Below are 19,624 nucleotides of genomic sequence, written 5' to 3'. Positions count from 1 at the left end.
AGTACCCATTCCCGCTGCTGGGAGGCGGATATCAGGAACCATTACCATTTCTATTCATATTTTTTCTGTCGCCGGTCGGTAAACAACTGTTTACAGACCTCTGCTCAGGATTTTTTGGATTTGACTCGCCTTTTAAGTATCTGATTGGTTTTTTGGTATTGAATTGGATTGTTGAATTGGCATGCGCGATAGTGGACCGTTTTTTGATTTTGGATTGGCTTTTCTATAAACGATATGTCTGGATCAAGTGCTGTGAGTTTCAGAGTGTGTGTGAGGACTGATTGTAAGGTGAGGCTACCGAAAGCATCGGTAGACCCCCACACAGTATGTATGAGTTGTAGGGGGCATAATTGTTTGGTGGATAATCGGTGCAATGAATGTGAGAGATTGACCGATGATGATTGGAGAGTATATGAGTCCTATCGCCTTAAATTGGAGCGCGATAGGATCAGGAGGTCTTCCTCCAGGAGTGGTTCTACCAAAGGTAAGGCTAACATCTCTCCTGTATTAACACCTGTAGAGTTTGCAACCCCTAAACCTGTGTTGCCTTCGGGCTCTGATTCTGTGTCGGGAGAAGCTAATGCTCTCTCTCTTATTTTGGAGTCTCTACGCACTCTGGAGACCAAAGTGAAAGCCTTGGAAACTGGCTCGGTGCAAGTGTGTGGATCGTGCCCCTAGTGTTGTGGAGGGGGCGTCAGATCGGCCCCATAATGCCTCTAGGCCTAGACCTCTATCAGACTCCAAGACTCAGGGAGAGGGTATGTCGAAAGCCGCAAGAGGGTTACGGGGGCTCCCCACCGATCTGGCGTCCCTTCGGCAGGGCCTTGTGCAAAGTCCCAGGCTGCCAAGGAGCGCGCACGAGCGCGTGTCCTGAAAGAGTGCTTTTCGTCCTCCGAAGCGTCCTCCCCGCGCAAGGGGTGGAGCGCTCAGAGAGACTCTCGTCCTCTGAAAAGGACGTTTCGTGTTGAGGACGCTTCACGTCCTGTATCGCCGCTTTCGTCGGAGGATGCGTATGACGCTTTTCCGCCTCAGAAAAGGGGTAAGATCTCCTCCGATGAGGACGCTGGGTTGCGTGCACAGGCGCGTCTCCCTGAGAAGCAGGTAGCTGTACCTGTGAGAAGGAAGGAGGCGTCCCCTCGCCCCTCGTCTTCTCGCAGGATCAGTCCTGCTTCCTCTGTTCGTTCTTCTCTCCAACGAAGAACATTCTTTTGTACCCTTCAGGACCAGCTATCGACGCTTATGGCTCAGAGGACTCTCCCAGCAGCAGTCGAGCCTAAGCGGAGGAAGGACCTTAGACTGCCCGTCAAGAGGACGAAGCAGTCTCCTTCTCCCTCTCCTACTTCGTCTCGTTCGCCGATCGCTTCTCCTTCGGCGATTCGCCGATCTCGTTCGTCCTCTAGAAGGACGTTGCGTCAAGACGCTTTTGAGGAGGACGCTCAGCACGACGTTCGACAGGACGCTCGTCAGGACGCTAGGCCGGACGCTAGGCAGGACGCTTTGCAGGACGCTTGGCAGGACGCTCGACAGGACGCTTGTCAGGACGCTCAGCAGGACGCTCAGCAGGACGCTTGGCAGGACGCTAGGCAGGACGTTCGTCAGGACGCTCGCCAGGACGCTCGCCAGGGACGCTCGCAGGACTTGGCAGGAGCGCCAGGACGTTCAGGGCGCTTTTCAAGACGCTTTTGGGGACTCCGACCAAGAAGTCGTACCCCAAGACGCTAGTTTGCGCGCACAGGCACGTATTCCAGCTAAAATGTCTTCCCTTTCGTTTAAGAAACGTAAGGACGCTTCTCTGGCAAGTGAGGCTGCCTCGGGTGTCGCTAAGGACGCTCGCCCTCGTCAGGACGCTCTACCTGCTTCAAGTGGTAAGCGTCATAAAGAAGACAGCCGAAATAAGGCTTCATCTAGTAAGGATAGGGGTCCTTTGATTAAGTCAAGACCCGACATTAGTACGCCCTCTCCGGACAGGCGTTCTCCGCTTCCGTGTAGAGAAGAAGGAGAGCTGAGTAGTTCGGCTGACTCGGTTGAAGAGGAACCTTCTACGGCCCCTTCAATATCAGACTATAAAGTTCTCGTGCAGCTGTTACGTTCTTCTTTCGAAGACAAGTTTCAGCCTGCAGCTCCCAAGTCTCCTCCTTCGCAGTTTTCATCATCTAAGACTGGTAAAACCCCGGAGTTTGTGGAGATGAAAACTTCGCTCTCCACTAAACGTGCGTTTAAGAAACTCCAAGATTGGATGGTACGAAGGAGAGATCAAGGCAAGACGACTTTCGCTTTGCCTCCAGCTAGACTCAGCGGAAAAGGGGGCATTTGGTATAGAACCAAAGAAGAAGTAGGAGTTCGTATCCCTTCGTCAGCTCAAGGAGATTTCTCCAGCTTGGTGGATTCGCAGAGGAGGTCTCTTTTATCCTCTGCTAAAGTGACCTGGACCTCTAAGGAGACGGACCATCATTTGAAGGGTCTGCTCCGGACTCTTGAAGTGTTCAACTTCCTTGACTGGTGCTTGGGAGTTCTGGATCTGCAAGCGAGAAGCCCAGAATCTCTCAGTCTGGGGGAGCTGTCCAGCGTGTTAGCATGTATGGACAAAGCCGTCAGGGATGGTTCGGAGGAGATAGTCTCTCATTTTGGAACAGCCTTATTGAAGAAGAGAGCTTTGCTGTGCAATTTCACAGCTCGTTCAGTAACTCCAGCTCAGAAAGCGGATTTGCTGTTTTCTCCTCTTTCGAACCATCTCTTCCCCCAGACTTTAGTAAAGGACCTGACTAACAGTTTGCAAGAGAAGGCAACGCAGGACCTTTTAGCCCAGTCTACAAGACGTTCGGCAGTACCTTCAACCTCTTCAGCTGCGGTTCGACCGCCTAAGAAGGTTAAGCCCTTTCGTGGGGCTCCCCCCTCGAGAGCAGCTCCTCGAGGGAGAGGGTTTTCACGAGGAAGAGCTTCCTTAAAGTCAAAGCCTTCCAAGTGAGAAGCATGTCCTTCAGACACCAGTCGGAGCCAGACTGAAGTTTTTTGCGGGAGCGTGGAGAGAGAGGGACACGGACTCTTGGTCCCTCAAGATCGTGGAGCAGGGGTACAAGATCCCCTTTTTAGATCTGCCTCCTCTTTCTACGACTCCCAGAGACCTTTCTCCATCCTATCTGGGAGAGAAGAAGCAAGTATTATTCGATCTCCTTCAACAAATGATCGAGAAAAGAGCGGTGGAACAAGTCGCGGACCTGGGGTCTCCAGGTTTTTACAACAGGATTTTCCTAGTACCGAAGCAGTCGTCAGGTTGGCGTCCAGTTCTAGATTGTAAGCAGGCTCAATCTTTTCGTGGAAAAGACCAAATTCACGATGGAGACGCCTCATTCTGTTCTGGGAGCCTTGAGACCGGGCGACTGGATGGTGTCCTTAGACTTGCAGGACGCGTACTTTCACATCCCGATCCACCCTCTTTCAAGAAAGTATCTAAGGTTTGTCTTAGACAAAAAAGTGTGGCAGTTCAGAGCTATGTGTTTCGGCCTGACCACGGCTCCAATGGTGTTCACTGTAGTCATGAAGAACGTGGCGAGGTGGCTACACTCTTCGGGGATAAGAGTTTCCTTGTACCTCGACGACTGGCTGATCAGAGCGTCGTCGAGAGAGAAGTGTCTGAAGGACTTGCAGTTCACTTAGGCCTAGCAAAGTCCCTGGGACTTCTGGTCAACCTCGAAAAGTCGCATCTGACCCCAACACAGTCCATCGTGTATCTGGGGATTCAGTGGCTTTTCGAGCGTTTCCGTCCCAGGAACGTCAGCGGCTAGGCTTAGAAAAGATCTCAGCCTTCCTAGGGAAAGAGACTTGCTCGGCGAGGGAATGGATGAGTCTGCTGGGAACCATTTCCTCGCTAGAAAGGTTTGTTTCCTTGGGAAGACTGCACCTCAGGCCTCTCCAATTTTTCCTTGCGGACGAGTGGAAGGCCAAGGACGATCTCAGTGCCATATTGAGAATATCGCTTCCGATAAAGAACCATCTAAGATGGTGGTTGGACCCTCAGAAGCTTCAGGAGGGCGTGTCCCTAAGTCTTCTGAGCCCGACCTAGTGTTGTTCTCCGACGCTTCCATCACGGGCTGGGAGCAACACTAGGAGGGAAGGAAGTGTCAGGCTCCTGGAGAGGGGAACAGGTAGCCTGGCATATAAATGTCAAAGAACTGGCAGCAATATTTCTGTCCCTGCAGTTCTTCGAAAGGAGTTTGAAGAACAAGATTGTTCAGGTAAACTCGGACAATACCACAGCACCCGCTTATTTGAAAAATCAGGGAGGAACACACTCCAGAACTTTGTTTTCCCTGGCGAGAGAGATTCTGCTGTGGGCAAAGAGAAGAAATGTGACAATCCTGACGAGGTTCATTGCAGGAGTGCAAAACGTCAGGGCAGATCTTCTCAGTCGTCGGTAACAAATCCTACCGACGGAATGGACCTTGAACAAAGACGTGTGTCGAGACCTTTGGACGTTGTGGGGACGTCCTCTGGTCGACTTATTCGCGACGTCAAGGACCAAGAGACTTCCTCTTTATTGCTCCCCGGTCCTGGATCCAGAAGCGATCGCGGTAGACGCGTTGCTTTGGAATTGGACGGGTCTAGACCTGTACGCCTTCCCACCATTCAAGATTTTGGGGGAAGTCATGAGGAAGTTTGCGGCCTCAGAAGGGACGAGGTTGACCCTGATCGCTCCGATGTGGCCAGCGAGAGAATGGTTCACAGAGGTCATGTCTTTCCTTGTAGACTTTCCAAGGACATTGCCCTGGAGGAAAGATCTACTCAAACAGCCTCACTTCGAAAGGTTTCACCAAAACCTCTCCGCTCTGGGTCTGACTGCGTTCAGACTATCGAAAAGTTGGCCAGAGCGAGAGGTTTTTCGAAAGCAGCTGCGAGAGCAATCGCACATGCAAGACGTGCTTCCACAAGAGCTGTTTACCAATCGAAGTGGGCTTCCTTCAGGGCATGGTGTAAAAAGGAGGGAGTTTCCTCTTCCTCGACCTCTGTGAACCAGATAGCTGATTTTCTGCTCTTTCTCAGGAATGTGCAGAAATTAGCGGTCCCTACCATCAAGGGATATAAAAGCATGTTGTCAGCGGTTTTTAGGCACAGAGGCCTTGACCTTTCTGACAACAAGGACATTCATGACCTTTTAAAATCTTTCGAGACTTCGAAGATTCCTCAAATGAGACCTCCGTCATGGAACCTCGACGTGGTTCTTAAGTTTCTTATGTCAAGTCCTTTCGAACCGCTTCAGGCAGCGTCTCTTCGAAACTTGACAAGGAAGGCTCTTTTCCTAACTTCTCTTGCGACGGCTAAGAGAGTTAGTGAGATTCAACCGTTAAGTAATTTAATGGGATTCAAAGGAGACAATGCTGTCTGCTCGTTGAACCCAACTTTCTAGGCGAAGAATGAAAATCCTTCGAATCCTTGGCCGAAGACTTTCGAGATCAAGGGTATGTCAAGTCTGGTGGGCCAAGAACCAGAGAGAGTCCTGTGCCCGGTCAGGGCTCTCAAGTTCTATGTACATAGAACAAAAGAGGTAAGAGGTCCCTCAGGTAATCTCTGGTGCTCTGTGAAGAGACCAGAGTTACCTTTATCGAAGAATGCTGTTGCTTTCTTTCTAAGGGACGTCATTAAGGAGGCTCATTCATCTTTCCAGAAGACTGATTTGAGCCTCTTACGAGTGAAAGCTCACGAAGTTCGAGCTGTCGCTACCTCTCTTGCCTTCCAAAAGAACATGTCAATCAAGGACATTCTTGATTGCACCTTTTGGAGGAGTAACTCCGTCTTCGCCTCACATTACCTAAGGGATGTGAGAACGATTTATGACGATTGTAATTCACTGGGGCCATACGTTTCTGCGGACACAGTCTTGGGGTCCGGAAGTAGCTCTTTCCCTATCCCTTAGTTAGGATTAGGTTAGTTTTGTTGTTGTGTTTTTAGGTTGTGGTGAGTCTTATGTGAAGATCTCCCATCCTTTAGTTAGTTTTAAGGGGTTTTTTGAATAGTTGGTCAGGTGGTGGTCAGTTGCTTCGTTGCCCTCATATGTATGGCCTCGATGGTCTTGTCACGTTGAGGTCTCGTACCCGTTGACAGATCATCCAGAGCGCACCAGCACTACAGGTCTCCACCTGGCTGGCAACTCTGATTTAAGCAAAAGCAGCCTTAAGTGACAGTAATCACATAGTCTACTTTGCAAACAGGTGAGGAACCAAGATGTATATCATCTACTTAATTTAAGTTTCCTAAAAAATCCTATTCTGTCTCTTCCCACCATCCGAAGGTGGGATTCAGCTATATATATATCTGTCAGGTAAGTGGCATGAACAAAATGTTATTGTTATTATACAATTAAGTTTGTTCATACTTACCTGGCAGATATATATAATTATTGCCCGCCCTCCTCCCCTCAGGAGACAGTGGCATTAATAAATATGAATAGAAAATGGGAATGGTTCCTGATATCCGCCTCCCAGCGGCGGGAATGGGTACTACCACCTGGCCGCCCACTGCGTGTGCCGCGAGTTTTGAAATTCTGTCGGACTTCAGAAAATACAGCTATATAGGTATATATCTGCCAGGTAAGTATGAACAAACTTAATTGTAAAATAACAATAACATATTATTTTTAACTTTGTACATAATAGTTTATGATACAGTAATTCATATTTCATTGAGAGAGAGAGAGAGAGAGAGAGAGAGAGAGAGAGAGAGAGAGAGAGAGAGAGAGAGAGAGAGAGAGAGAGAGAGAGAGAGAGAGAGAGAGTAGCTTGGGATGAGAGTAACTGTTGAATAGCTTGAGAGAGCAGCTTAGAACGAGCGTACTGTTACTAGCTTAGTAAGAAATGAAACATGGATAGTGATGAGATATTCTCTTGTATACTTTTATAATGTGATAACCATTTAGTCAACTATAAAAGTTGTATTGAACCAGTTTCGTAAATCACAGAAAGAATAAAAGACCATTTTGTTCTTTTATTACAATAATAATAGATCAGTATTATAGTTTTTTCTGCAAGAGAGAGAGAGAGAAGAGAGAGAGAGAGAGAGAGAGAGAGAGAGAGAGAGAGAGAGAGAGAGATTTTGCTATTTACATTCATAGTATTTGAAAATTTGTAAATGAGTGTATCCTAAAAATGAATTTAGTCATGAAAAGAAGAAAACTGTAGTATAATTAGTGAATCTTGCTCTATGATAAAATTCGCGATTTCATTCATTTTCCGGGATATACGTAGTATTTGGGCTCCGCAAAAAAGTAAGTAACGTGATTTATGACAGAATTTAGAGGATATTTACGTAAAAATACATCGGTAGTTTGTAGAACTGTGTAATCACTATCACATTGTGTAAAGAAAGTATGTACGAACGAGACTAGGTTTGGTGACGTCACGGTGGTCATACATATTTTTTTCGTGAATGAATATACATTTATGATCAAAAAGTAGTTACTGTACTGCTTAGAGTACCATACTGTAATATTAATGTAATCACATCAAAATAAAGTATATAATCATTGCATGATGTAAACATGTAAAGTGTATTTTTGTCTTTTGAAAAATGCATTCCCCAAGAAATTATTCCTTGAAGAGGCTTTTTATTATGAAGATATGCCAATAATATATAAGATATGCATTTTATTATGAATATATGACAATAATATATGAGGTATAAATGGTTTTATTACGTTTACGCTTCGTCGCCGATCGCAAACAACAATACGATAATCTATGACAATTATCGTTTGTATGACTGCAGTCTTCAGAGAAGTTGATTACGTTATACCAAAACAATAATGAAGTTCGAATTGAAAATTAATGTTTTCCTAAATATTATTACTACTGTAATTACACTACTACTATTAACATTTCTAAAAGGTTAAGAATGACAAAGGTGCTGTTACGTGTAACTCAATGTTCGTGTAACTCAATGTTTACATTTCTGCTGCCCGCTCAACTACAAGTTTATGTCAATGATGTGGGATTATTCCATGAATAGGCTATATATTATGAAGATATGCCAATAATATATAAGGTGAGAATGGTTTTATTACCTTTATTGTCAGTTAATATTATAATGTGAATCTGTTCATGCATTTGTTGGTTATCGGAACCGGACAAGGCTTAGCCTACCATGGATTCATACCAGCGATATAGACTGAGAAGTGGTCCAAGGAAAAACCCGTGATTAACTGAATCCGTGATTGCTGATCCACTGTAATGGATTATGAGTCTGTCAGCATAACAAGCTAGTGCTTGGTTGCATAGGAGGTTGCAGATGTCATTTTTCCAATGCTCATTCTTCAGGTGGAAATAGAACACTTGGTTGTGAGGTGATCCTCAAATTTTAGGATTACTTCTCATATGTAAAAGGCATTGGTTTGTATTTTTCAAGGATAAGTACCAAATCTTTGAGTTATAATAATTTGAGTCTTCCTAGTTTTACTAGCCAGATCCTTAAATCATAATCTCACCCCAAACAGTCACACATTGTCCCTGTCCTTAATGCTAAAAGAGAAGTGTAGGTTTACTGTAAGTAATCACCTGGTAAATTAGTAATAGGTAAGAGAGTTGTGTGATTCCCCTTTGTTTAACTTCCAGTAAACCAATACTTCTCTTTTGGCATTAGGGACAGGGACAATGTGTGAATGTTTGGAGTGAGATTATGATGTAAGGCTCTGGCTTGTAAATCTAGGAAGAATCAAATTATTGTATCTCAAAGATGCAAAAATTTGGCTTGGGAAGTCATTCAGCACCATCGTGCAAATCCCTTTCCAAACACAACTTCCACCTTCATCTGGCAATAAGTTTTGATGAGTGTACAAAGCTCCATGATGTTGATACAAAAGTTTTATCCAATATCAGTATGTACCAAAGTAGCAGTCAGCGAGGTTTGACAGCAAGATGAAAGAAAGCTAATAAAATACAAAAGACTGAAGTATTTATGAGGGAGAGTATAATAATATTTAGATTTTAATTGGGGGAAAATGGAATTTGTGATTACGTACCAGTTGAAGTCACAAAGTTTAACCTTTAGAATATTTTATGTTCAGGCTGTATGACAGGTGAGAGGTATATTGAGCCAAAGGAACTCCATTTAATACTTCAGTCTTTTGTATTTTATTAACTTTCTTTCATCTTGCTGTCAAACCTCGCTGACTGTTGCTTTAATACTGGTATTGGGTACAACTTTTGTATCAATAACACAATTTAGGAGTTGTGTTATGGGAAGGGATTTGCATGATGGTGCTGAATGGCCTCCCTGGCCAAGAACTTGGCCATATGGCTCAAATTTCATAAATTTTTTTTTTCAACAAACATTTATGGCATAAGCCAGGAATACTCTCAAAGGGCTTTGGTTTGCATATAGTATAGGAAAAATGCAAATTAAATTGGGTACAATATTTGAAAAATGTCATTGCCTCAGGATTGTTTAAATGCTTTTGAGTTTTATCTACTTTTCTTTTCTTCTGGGAAGAACTTGGTCTCATCTGTGAGTTAAAGATATTAAATCACTTTTTAATTTTTTCTTATTCTTTTTGTGCTATCCTCCTCCACTTGAGGGTGATGTGGCTTGACTCTTGGGTGATTAATAATAGTACGTATTGTGATAATGTCAAGTGGTACTTAAGTTAACTCCTATATTAGATACTTTAGTACGTAATTATTTTAAACTTGAAAAATAGTTAATATGTACTGTAATCCTCATGCAGAATTTGTCTGAAGCCGAGAAACAACCATATAAAGTGATGAGCAGAGAAGCAAAAGGGAGTGCTGAGAAAAAGGATTGCTTTGGTGTTCCATTGAGTGTCTTGCATAGGAAGGAAGAGGAAAAAAGAAAAAAGGAGGGTGACATGTTTAAGGACATTGGAAATACCATACAATTTCATAGAGATGGTGGAGGTGAGTTTTTTGCATCACATTTTTTTTTAAATAAGTAAGTACAGTATGTACTGTTCTAGATCAGGTAATGCTCATATTTTATTTTCATTCTTTGAGTCTTGAAGCAACAGAAATTACTTTTGAGCTGATTTGGTAATGGTAGAATGATAAAAAGAGCCTGTATAAAAATAAAAAGCATTGTAGCAAAAATGACAAAAAAAAAAAAAAAAATCAATAGGTTAGTGGTCAGTGGAAAAACTGCTGGAAGAAGGTGTACAGAAGGCAGCAGATAAAATTTGTGGTGTAACATCAGGGAAGGTTATAAAGGAAGAGAGGCATGGTGGTGGAATGAAGTTGTATGAAGGTATATCCCCACTTTTGTTTACCCTGCCTGCAGAGACCTAACATGTGCCTGCACTGGCTCTGGTTTCTCAAGGTTCTTATGTACTGGTCTCTCGGGCTTTAACTGACCTGTGTAAGATCACTTTGACTTTGTGTCCTCCTGTGGCCCATGTGAATTCAGAGATCATTCTCAAGCTGCAGATATTGGTCAGGTTACATGGGAGTTCTCGAGACAAGTTTTGCTTCAACTCAGAAGAGCCCTATATTTCATTTAATAACATAACTTGAAGCTGTTGCTACTCCTTAGTTTATCAGCCTGTTTTTTTAAAGTTTCACAAGAAGCCTAAACCTGCCAAGTGACAAAATAAAGGCCTTTTCAATAATGTAAAGGATCAATTTTTGTCTTTTTCTTTCTCCCGTTTTGTGAAGGAAAAGGTGGAAATTTATCCATTGAATTTCAGTCATGTAGAGCTTTTAGTATTGGTAGTAAGCATTTGAAATGGTTTCATTGGTTGAAAGTGATGAATATAATGCCCTTCATTTCTGGTATAAGTAGTCTAAATATTATAGAGGTATCCAAATGAATGAGTTTCCTTCCTAAAGAGCAACTTATTTTTATTTTTTTCCTCTTGCAGCGCTTCATCATCACAGGATCTTTGTTATTAGTACCAGCGAATATTGTAGGACAGAGATTGGGTCGGTTCCAGCCGAATTATCAGTTTTATGCTTTACTTTTAACAAAGGAATTGAGAGAGAGCACCATGTGATTTTCAAGGGTAGGTTTCCAAAATGCAGTATTTTTGTGGTAACTTCTGTTGACATTAGGTTATTTGTATATATAGTTTGCTGTTGTTGTTAGTATTGATACTTAATGGTATTTTATTTTTCTGAATGCTTGGTTTTTCAATGGTTTTATCTGAGAGGTGGGGCTTTGAAACTATTGACAGTACATAGTAAAGGTGTAGTACTCAAGTAGATGTCCTAGGGAGAAGCATTTCAAACCAAAAGGAGTTTCTAAAGACTAATAAGAGTCTTCCTTTTGAACTGTATTTAAAGCATGATTCAGTTGCTAAGATACCAAATTCTTTTTAAAGTGTGATTCTTTTGGTAAAAACTAACTAGATCTATATGGAGCTGTCAGTCAAAAGTCCCACAGAAATTTCTTGGGATGTATTTGAAACTGCATTTGCTGGGATACAGATCTAAATGATGATATCTTAATTTTTGTTGGAGGTTCAGAGCTACATGTCTTCTTTTGTATTGTGAAATATATAAGAAATTTCATACAGAACTAAATTGTTTGTTTTGTACATAGTTCACCGTCGTATATTTTGATTACGATAGTATTTCTCATTTGGATGTTTGTTTACTGCATCTAGTGCATCAGTTATTAGTTTTCACTTGTGTGCAGTAAATAAGGTCATTGATGGTTTTTACGTTTATACATAAAATTTTGTTAAATAGTAGGTAGTTTTCGTTTACAACTTATTCTAATTAACATTTTGTATATACGTATTCGCAGATTCTTCTACAGGCATTATTCCCGGGAAATTTGTGTACTTTTTGCTGTATATTGTTGTATGAGAAATATTCACAGTTACTGTATTTTCTTCTCAATTTCATCATAAAATGCACTTTTCTCTGATAACACTGCTTATTAAAAAAACCAGATGTAAACATTTTTATTGGGTTTTTCTTGAGTTTTAACTATCAAAATATATGGGTAGTTTCAATCATTTTTATAGGTTTCAACTATTTGCAGATTCTAGCTTTCCGCCAGGGGGTCTGGTATGCATACCCCATGAATATGGGGGTTTCACTGTGCACATTTGCCATGAATTATGAGTTTAAATTTTGAATATTTTATTTTTTCAGCAAACATACCAGCATGTTATGCTTATACGGCGAGAGAGGAATCAGAAAGTACACATTGTTTGCTGGATGGCAATGTGGGAGTAACTGATCTGGAGGAGGTGTTGCATGGATTGATGCAGTTTTTATTAGAGGTATGGCAAAAGAATGAGAAATTGCATGAGTTTCTGTTGAAGGTGGGATTGGCACTGGGGAAGAGGGAAAATGATGTTGATATAAGTTTATATGTAATGTATTTTAACATTTATGATAAAAGCATCTTTCAAAATCATACCATGAGCTACAGTATTGATAGAAACATAGTTGCACTAGGGCTATGATATCACCTGGTTGACCGAACCACCAAACTTTTCAGCTAACTACTGGACCAACAAAAACAACTGACTGTGGCAAAAAAGATGGACTTATAGTGGACTGTATTATTTGCTTAACGTTGTTACTTGGTCAAAAACTACTAAAAGCCTTACGTAACAACTCCACAAAACTCCCTTTGCGGTTTCTAAATTACGGGGAGAGATATCTCAACCCAATTCATTATTAACGAGGATAACACACCAATATCATTAATGAATAGTACCACAATTAAGTACTTTCACTTACTGAGCAGTCCTTGTAGACATGAACTCAGATCATAAATCACTACACGAGATGCGACGAGAGGTACGTGCCCCTCTCTCTCTCTCTCTCTCTCTCTCTCTCTCTCTCTCTCTCTCTCTCTCTCTCTCTCTCTCTCTCTAAATGTTGCGAGTGCTCACAGTTGATTTTCAGACCTTAGAGGACCGCTGTGTTATCTCGTTTCTAAAAGTTATTTGCATAACCTTAAAATATGAACACACTAAAGGTTTATCAGATCAATTCATATTCACCATCCACAAAACTGAAACATAGGAAAAATGAAATAAAATAGAGGGATATTGAAACGCATTTGATAAATGTAAAGTTAAAATTAATTTAATAACTAAAAGTTAAACATATCAAAGAGTAATAACATATAAGTGACAAATGAAATTAATCACTCAAGGGGAATTGTAAATCAATGGCACTCAAATGAAACAAATTACAACAAAATTCAAAGAATCAGGGCAATCGCCCTTTCTAAATCCACACACACATCACTACACAACAGTAGATAACAGATCACCTCAAAAGTTGAGCCAAGAGGCTGTTCGTTCCGTCCTGCATTCGGGTTTTATTGGGGAAAAGAGACAAGTGATTCAATTACCACGAATGCAGAACTGACTTACAAGGTTTTCATGAACATAAAAAAACTTTACAATAATTATCAAATTCGTTGTCAAAAGTAAATTCCAAATATAATAGTGTGCAACTCCACACCCATGTATATCTTAGTTTAACCAGACCACTGAGCTGAATAACAGCTCTCTTAGGGTTGGCCAGAAGTATTAGATTTTTATTCATGGTCTAGGAACCAATTGGTTACTTAGCAACTTTGAATGAAAGTGCATGTAGCTTGGGTGATACACTTGGAGTAAGCCAAGGCAAATAAAAACAACCCTCTAGTGTTAAATTCAAAAGTGGACCATCTGCTAAAGCCTCATAGTATGGCCTGGTAAGGCTGAACGTACCAGTGTCATATCCCAACTTTGTAACTATTTATCTCGGAACTACAGAGATTTTAGTTCAGAATCCTAGAGTGGAGAAACATTTAAAAAACTCCCCAAGATAACTTAAAAAAAAAATAAATAAATAAATCCTGTGAAAAGCCATTTGAAGTCTTGCGAAGGTGTAAATTTGAACATATATTCCTTGAATAGAGGAGGGGAAAATAAAGTTTGTTCATGAAACTTACCTGTCAGATATATATATAGCTGTATTTTCTGAAGTCCGACAGAATTTAAAAAACTTCCGACACACGCAGTGGTCGGCCAGGTGGTTAGTACCCATTCCCGCCGCTGGGAGGCGGGTATCAGGAACCATTCCCATTTTCTATTCATAATTTTTCTGTCGCCGGTGCTGGAAACACCTGTTTCCAGTACCTCCGTCTTAGATTTTGGAAACTTCATTGCCGCTAAGTATCCTAATTGTCTTTTAATTTATTTACTTGGATTTGTGGCTAGGCATACGCTATCTTAAATTGATTTGAATTTGATTCATTTTTGCATAAGATATCTGAATCTAGTTAGGCTAGTTTCAGAGGGTGTTGTCTGCAAAGATAGGGTGTGGCTACCGAAAGCTTCGGTAGATCCGCACTTGGTATGCACAAGGGGTATGAGTCTTGCTTCTTTGTTGAGATTTGTCATGTAAGGAGTGTGAGACTTTGTCTAATTCCGTAAGGAAGACGTATGATTCGTATGTACGCAATTAATCAGTAAACAGGTCTAATTCCGTAAGGAAAACGTATGATTCGTATGTACGCAATTAATCAGTAAACAAAAGTCAGGGTAGTGAACCTGCTAACCTTCCTGTAGACTTTTTTTTGCTTAACCCTGTAGTATGGCCTACGGGTTATGAATATGTCTGCGAGAGGTGATCGCTCTCCTTCATTGTTGTGAAGAGTGCTACTTCTGTTATTGTTTCTCCTAACCCTGTAATGTTGCCTTCGGGCCCTAAACAGTGTGTGTAGAGGTTATTGCCCTTTCTCTAATACTCTTTCAATTCGTATCTTAGAATCGAAAGTGCTTGCTTTAGAGAGCAATAGTGAAGTGGCTAAGTGCAGTGACAGTGCCCCTTGTGTAGTGGAGGGTGCGTCAGATCAGCCTTATTTCGCCTCTAGGCCGGGACCTCTGCTTGACTCCCAGGACCCGGGGAGAGAGCATGTCGAAAGCCGAAGGAGGGTTACAAGGAACCCCCACCGATCTGGCGTGCCTTCGGCAGTTTCTGATGAAAATCCCCAGACTGCCTAAGTGCGTGCATGTGCACGAATCCTGAAGGATTGCTTCTCGTCCTCCGAAGCGTCCTCCCCGCGCAGGGGTCGGAGCTTTCGGAAGGACTCGCGCCCTCTAAATAGAAGCTTTATAGAAGAGGACGCTTCACGTCCTCTCTCTCTCGTTATGCGTTCCAGTGAGAAGTAAGAAGGCGAACGTCGCCTGATCACGTGTACGTCTTTCCACCGAGAAATATGAAAAAGAAGTCTTAGTAGCAGGACGCTTTTGAGAGCGGACGTCCGAGCTTTGTTACTGTGAGAATAAGAAGGCGTTCCCTCGCCCCTCGTATTCTCACAAGATCAACCCTACTCCTAAGACTGTTTCGTGCAGTCGGATTTCTCTCCGAGATGTATATCGCTCTTTCCTGAAGGCAGTTTCTCTCGCTTGTTTTGACGCCTGTCAGGAGCGTGACGCTTCTCTGCATGCTTCTTTTGACGCTCGGCTTGGACGGGACGTTCGGATGGACGCCAGGCGCGCGCGGGTGCACGCCGCGTGCTCACTGCTCGCCAGTGGACGCCGAGCGCGCGCGCCAGCGGACGCCGAGCGTGCGCGCCAGCGCACGCCAGGTGTGTCGCCTGGCTGAACGTTGCTGTTGAACTCTTCAAGCTCTTGTTTACGATTTGGGCCTCAAGAATTTTTACCTCTACCTTCGGTGATACCTTATACCTCACATGCAAAGAATGTGAAGTAAGCAGTGCTTCGGAGGAAGCTTAAAGTGAACAGACAACTTCATCTTCGAAACCCAGCAAGACCTCGGGTTTCGTGAATTCAAGAGGTCTCTGTCAATATATATTGCTTTCGCAAAGGTGGATGGTAGTTAAGGAAAGCTCAAGGGAAGATCTCGTTTTCTCTACCGCAGTCAAGACTTTGCGATAAGGCAGTTACGGGTTATGTAAAGGCTCGATGTCCTGCACGTCAGGACTCTCGGCAACGTTCAGTAGGATTCTTGCAAAGGCACTCATCAAAAGGACGCTCTTCAGGAAAGCGCAAGACAGGACTTCCTTTGCCATACTGCAATAAATTTTAAGCTTTAGCAGGCATTAGTTGTGATACGGGAGAGGAAGCTGGTTGGAGAGTTTCTTCCTCTTCCCAGGATAATTTTGCGAGCTTTTTAGCCCATCTGAACGGGTTTTTCAGATGATAGATTTTGTTAGTTTCTAGTCGGGACTACGCTGCCGAATTGAACATCGTCGTTCTACCTGCCGTAAGCCCAGTCTCTTAACAGGATTCTTGCCCCTTCCTCGTTTGAGACGGGAATCGGAAAAATAAAATGCTCGACTTCCTGGATTACGTTTTGTCAATTCAGTGACTTTCCCCACTTGACATATACTATCGTTTGTCAAGTAAGTGGGTATCCCCTCATTGACAAAATATCTCTTTGTCCCGTAAATGGGTTAGTTCTCATTGACAAACATCTCATTAACTTGATATTGCGTAAGCGAATAAGCTCTTATTGACAAGATTCGGAAGAGCTCTCATTCGTCATTCGCAGACTCGTACAAGAAATAGACTTGTAGACTACGTCAATGAACGCTTATGTCCAATAACATAAAAAGCTTGAGCTGTCTGCTTCGATTCTCTTAAGTTTTGTTCATGAAACTTGCCTGTCAGATATGTATGTAGCTGTATTTCCAAATTCAGCTATATATATGTCTGCCAGGTAAGTATGAACAAACTTTATTGTGATATAATTTCATATTTTGCCTTGCGTTATTTTACTACTGGTTGGTTCAAGTCATATACGCTTGCTGTAGTTACCTCTTCGGATGGCAACCGAGAGGTCTATTGTCTATTTTAAGGACATTTAATCGTTACTCCCTGCAGCCTTCCAGGAGTTTCCGATTTATCTTTTACCATTGTATGGTAGTGTTCTGACGACACAAACGCATCTATATATTTAGCGTTTTCTGTTTCGCTTAAATATACCAGCTTGAGAGTCTTTCTGCTCAAAAAATAACGGACCTATTTCTTCGTAGAATAGGGTAGCTGGCAACCCAGACATAAAGTTAAGAGACGACGTTCGTAAGCTGCTGGCTGCTGCTGTGTCTGTCCTCCAGTCCAACCGAGCCAGTAACAGATCGTGCGCTGTTATGCGCGGTAGGTTACGTCTCTCTCTCCTGCGGGATTGACTGACTAACCGTATCTCTGTGCTGGCGGTTACGTCTCTCCTGCGGGATTGACTGACTAACTGTATCTCTGTCCTACAATCACAGACTTTAGCCTAAGATTGAGGGGATTTCTTACGTGAATGAATAAACGTTGCATTCGTTTTGCCTTACTATGTTCAACAGAGTTATCTCTTAATCCTTTCGGTGCTCGTTACCGCATGGTATAGAACTACGAGTATACCGTTACATTGCACTTTTATATGCTCTCCTGCTTAGGCAAAGCGCAGCCTTATTAGGGAAGTAAGCTATCGGGGGGGAGGGGAATGGATGAGCTTGCTGGTGACCATTTCCTTCCTGAAGAAGTTTGTTTCCTCGAATAGACTGCAATTCAGACCACAGTTTTTTTCCTACCGGGAAACTGAAATATTATTCAAGATCTAGGAATGATTCTGAACATCTCTCAGTGCGTCTATCCCCACCTGAGGTGATACAAGAAACGAAAGTGCCAGACATCATGGATAGGGTTTCGATGTCCTGGATCGAATCGAAAGACGTAAAAGCAATTCGGTCGTCCCTCCAGTCCTCGAAACGAGTTTTTGGAACCAGTGGTCCAGATCAACTCTGATATTCCACAGCTCTCTCATATCTTAAGAAGTATCTTCTCTCGGTCCTGTTCGTTGTTTACGAGAAAGAGCCTATTATAACAACAGGCGTAGAATGTAACGATCCTCTAGAGGTTCGTTACAGGATTGCAAAAGTCCGTACGAATCGTCTCAATCGACGGCAGCAACTATTGACTTCCGAGTGGAATCTTTCTTTAGAAGTAAGTTGAGAGTTGTGGAGACTTTAGGGACGCCCTTTCATTCTTCTCTTCGATATGTTGAGGACGAAGAGGCTTCTTCTTCTCTGCTCCCTTATTCTCGATCCGGGATTGGTACCATTAAACGCCATCCTATGATATTGAACGGGGATGGATGTTTAGTCTCTTTTCCCCTTTTTCAATCGCTTAGGAAATGTAATAAGAGGATTTATGACGTCACAGGGAGCGACAATGACGCTGATCGCCCCATGTTGGCCTTCAGGATCCTGGATTCACAGAGGTCACATACTTCCTAGTTCACTTTCCAAGGACCTTTTCCAAGAGAGTCGGTCTACACTAACTCGAAAGGTACCTATAACCTCTCCGCTCTGAGTCTGACTATGTTCAGACTATCGAGATGTTGACAGGAATAAGATTACCGTCTTCCATTTCCGTCTGAAGAATGGGATAAGCTGGCAGTCACAACTATTAAAGAATACGCAAATATGTTGTTGACGGCCTTGGGCTCAGAGATTTGCGTCTGTCAAACAACAGGCCCTTCACGATCTTTGAGTTCTGTGGAATCTCGAAACTCGCTCCCCATCTACTTTTTGTCTCACCTGTTTTCTCGGAGTCAGACACTCGTGCGAGATCAGGCGACATATAGTAGCCCCGAGTTTCTTGTTGACGAAGTCGGTTGCGTTTATACACCCCCGATGATCGTGTAACATGAGACCAGGTTGGACTGTCAGGCATTCTTCCTTCGGGACTGAATCGCCTTTTTGCTCCTCGCTCCTTTCTCCTGGCACCAGAAGCTCGAGTCAGGAGTTGATTCGCTGACGACATTGGGTTGCGTTGATACACCCCCCAAGGTTTGCTTAGATTGAATCGCCCAGGCAGTCCAGACACTCATCCTTCAGCGAAGAATAGTGCCTTATGGTCTTCAGGGTACAGCCTTGCTGTCCTTGATTCGTCTGACTGGTCAACTGGTCGGTCACCTGACTTAGTACAGACGGACTGACTGTGCATGTCCAGATCGAAGCTTTCAATATGGAACTTAGACGTAGTCTGAAGTTCTTGATGTCAAAGCATTTGAACCTCTCCTACCTGTTAACTTCTTGCATGTGATCAGGAAGGCCTTCTTCTAACCACCCTAGATACGACAAAGAGGGTTAGTGAAATTTTAAGCCATCGTCACAAGTTTTGGCTTTAGAGAACACAAGGCGGTGTGCTCTCTAAGCCTTCCGTTGTGGCCTAAGAATGGAAACCCGTTTTGTCCTTGGGCCAGGAGCTTGGAAGCACGGATGGCACAAGTTAGTGGCAGGAGCCAGAGAGAGTCCTGTGCCCTGTCAGGTCTCTCAAGTTTTATCTACATAAAACTCAAGAAAGTCGAAGTCATTCGGGCAATCTGCAGTGTTCCGAAAAAGACCAGACTTGCCCATATCGAAGAACACCCTGGCTTTAGTGTTAAGGAGTTCTTTCAAAAATGCTCCTTCATTGTGTTTGCACAAAGATTTGAAATCTTTTTATCTGAATGCTCACGAGGTGAGGGCGCGGCCTCGGAAGCATTTCAACAGAGCATGGCACTCAGCAACATCCTGAGTACCATGTTTTAGCGAAGCAACTCTGTGTTCACTTCACACTCCCTGCGAGATGTGAAGATGGCATATGAGATCTGCTGCTCGCTAGGGCCATACGTGTCTGCAGACACAATCTTGGGGGCAAGAAGTACCACTCATC

The 19,624-nt window shown here is 43.0% G+C and overlaps 1 protein-coding gene across 2 annotated transcripts in view; it reads left to right on the top strand.

Moving 5' to 3' along the window:
* LOC135195082 (protein maelstrom-like) overlaps window positions 1-19,624 on the top strand; it is a 63,317-nt gene that overhangs the window by 14,500 nt on the left and 29,193 nt on the right. For both annotated transcript variants that reach the window (XR_010310066.1, XM_064221463.1), the window contains exons 2-4: window positions 9,710-9,899; window positions 10,856-10,996; window positions 12,096-12,226. Coding sequence is in view for 1 of the 2 variants with exons in the window: in XM_064221463.1 (XP_064077533.1) it covers window positions 9,710-9,899; window positions 10,856-10,996; window positions 12,096-12,226 (462 nt within the window). In the remaining variant the exon portion in view is untranslated. The remainder of the gene's footprint in view (window positions 1-9,709; window positions 9,900-10,855; window positions 10,997-12,095; window positions 12,227-19,624) is intronic.

The sequence above is a fragment of the Macrobrachium nipponense genome, chromosome 20 (assembly GCF_015104395.2).
Source record: "Macrobrachium nipponense isolate FS-2020 chromosome 20, ASM1510439v2, whole genome shotgun sequence".
NCBI classification, from domain to species: Eukaryota; Metazoa; Arthropoda; class Malacostraca; order Decapoda; family Palaemonidae; genus Macrobrachium; species Macrobrachium nipponense.
The sequence above is the reverse complement of the archived record's forward strand: the minus strand, read 5'-3'. Positions and strand labels throughout refer to the sequence as shown.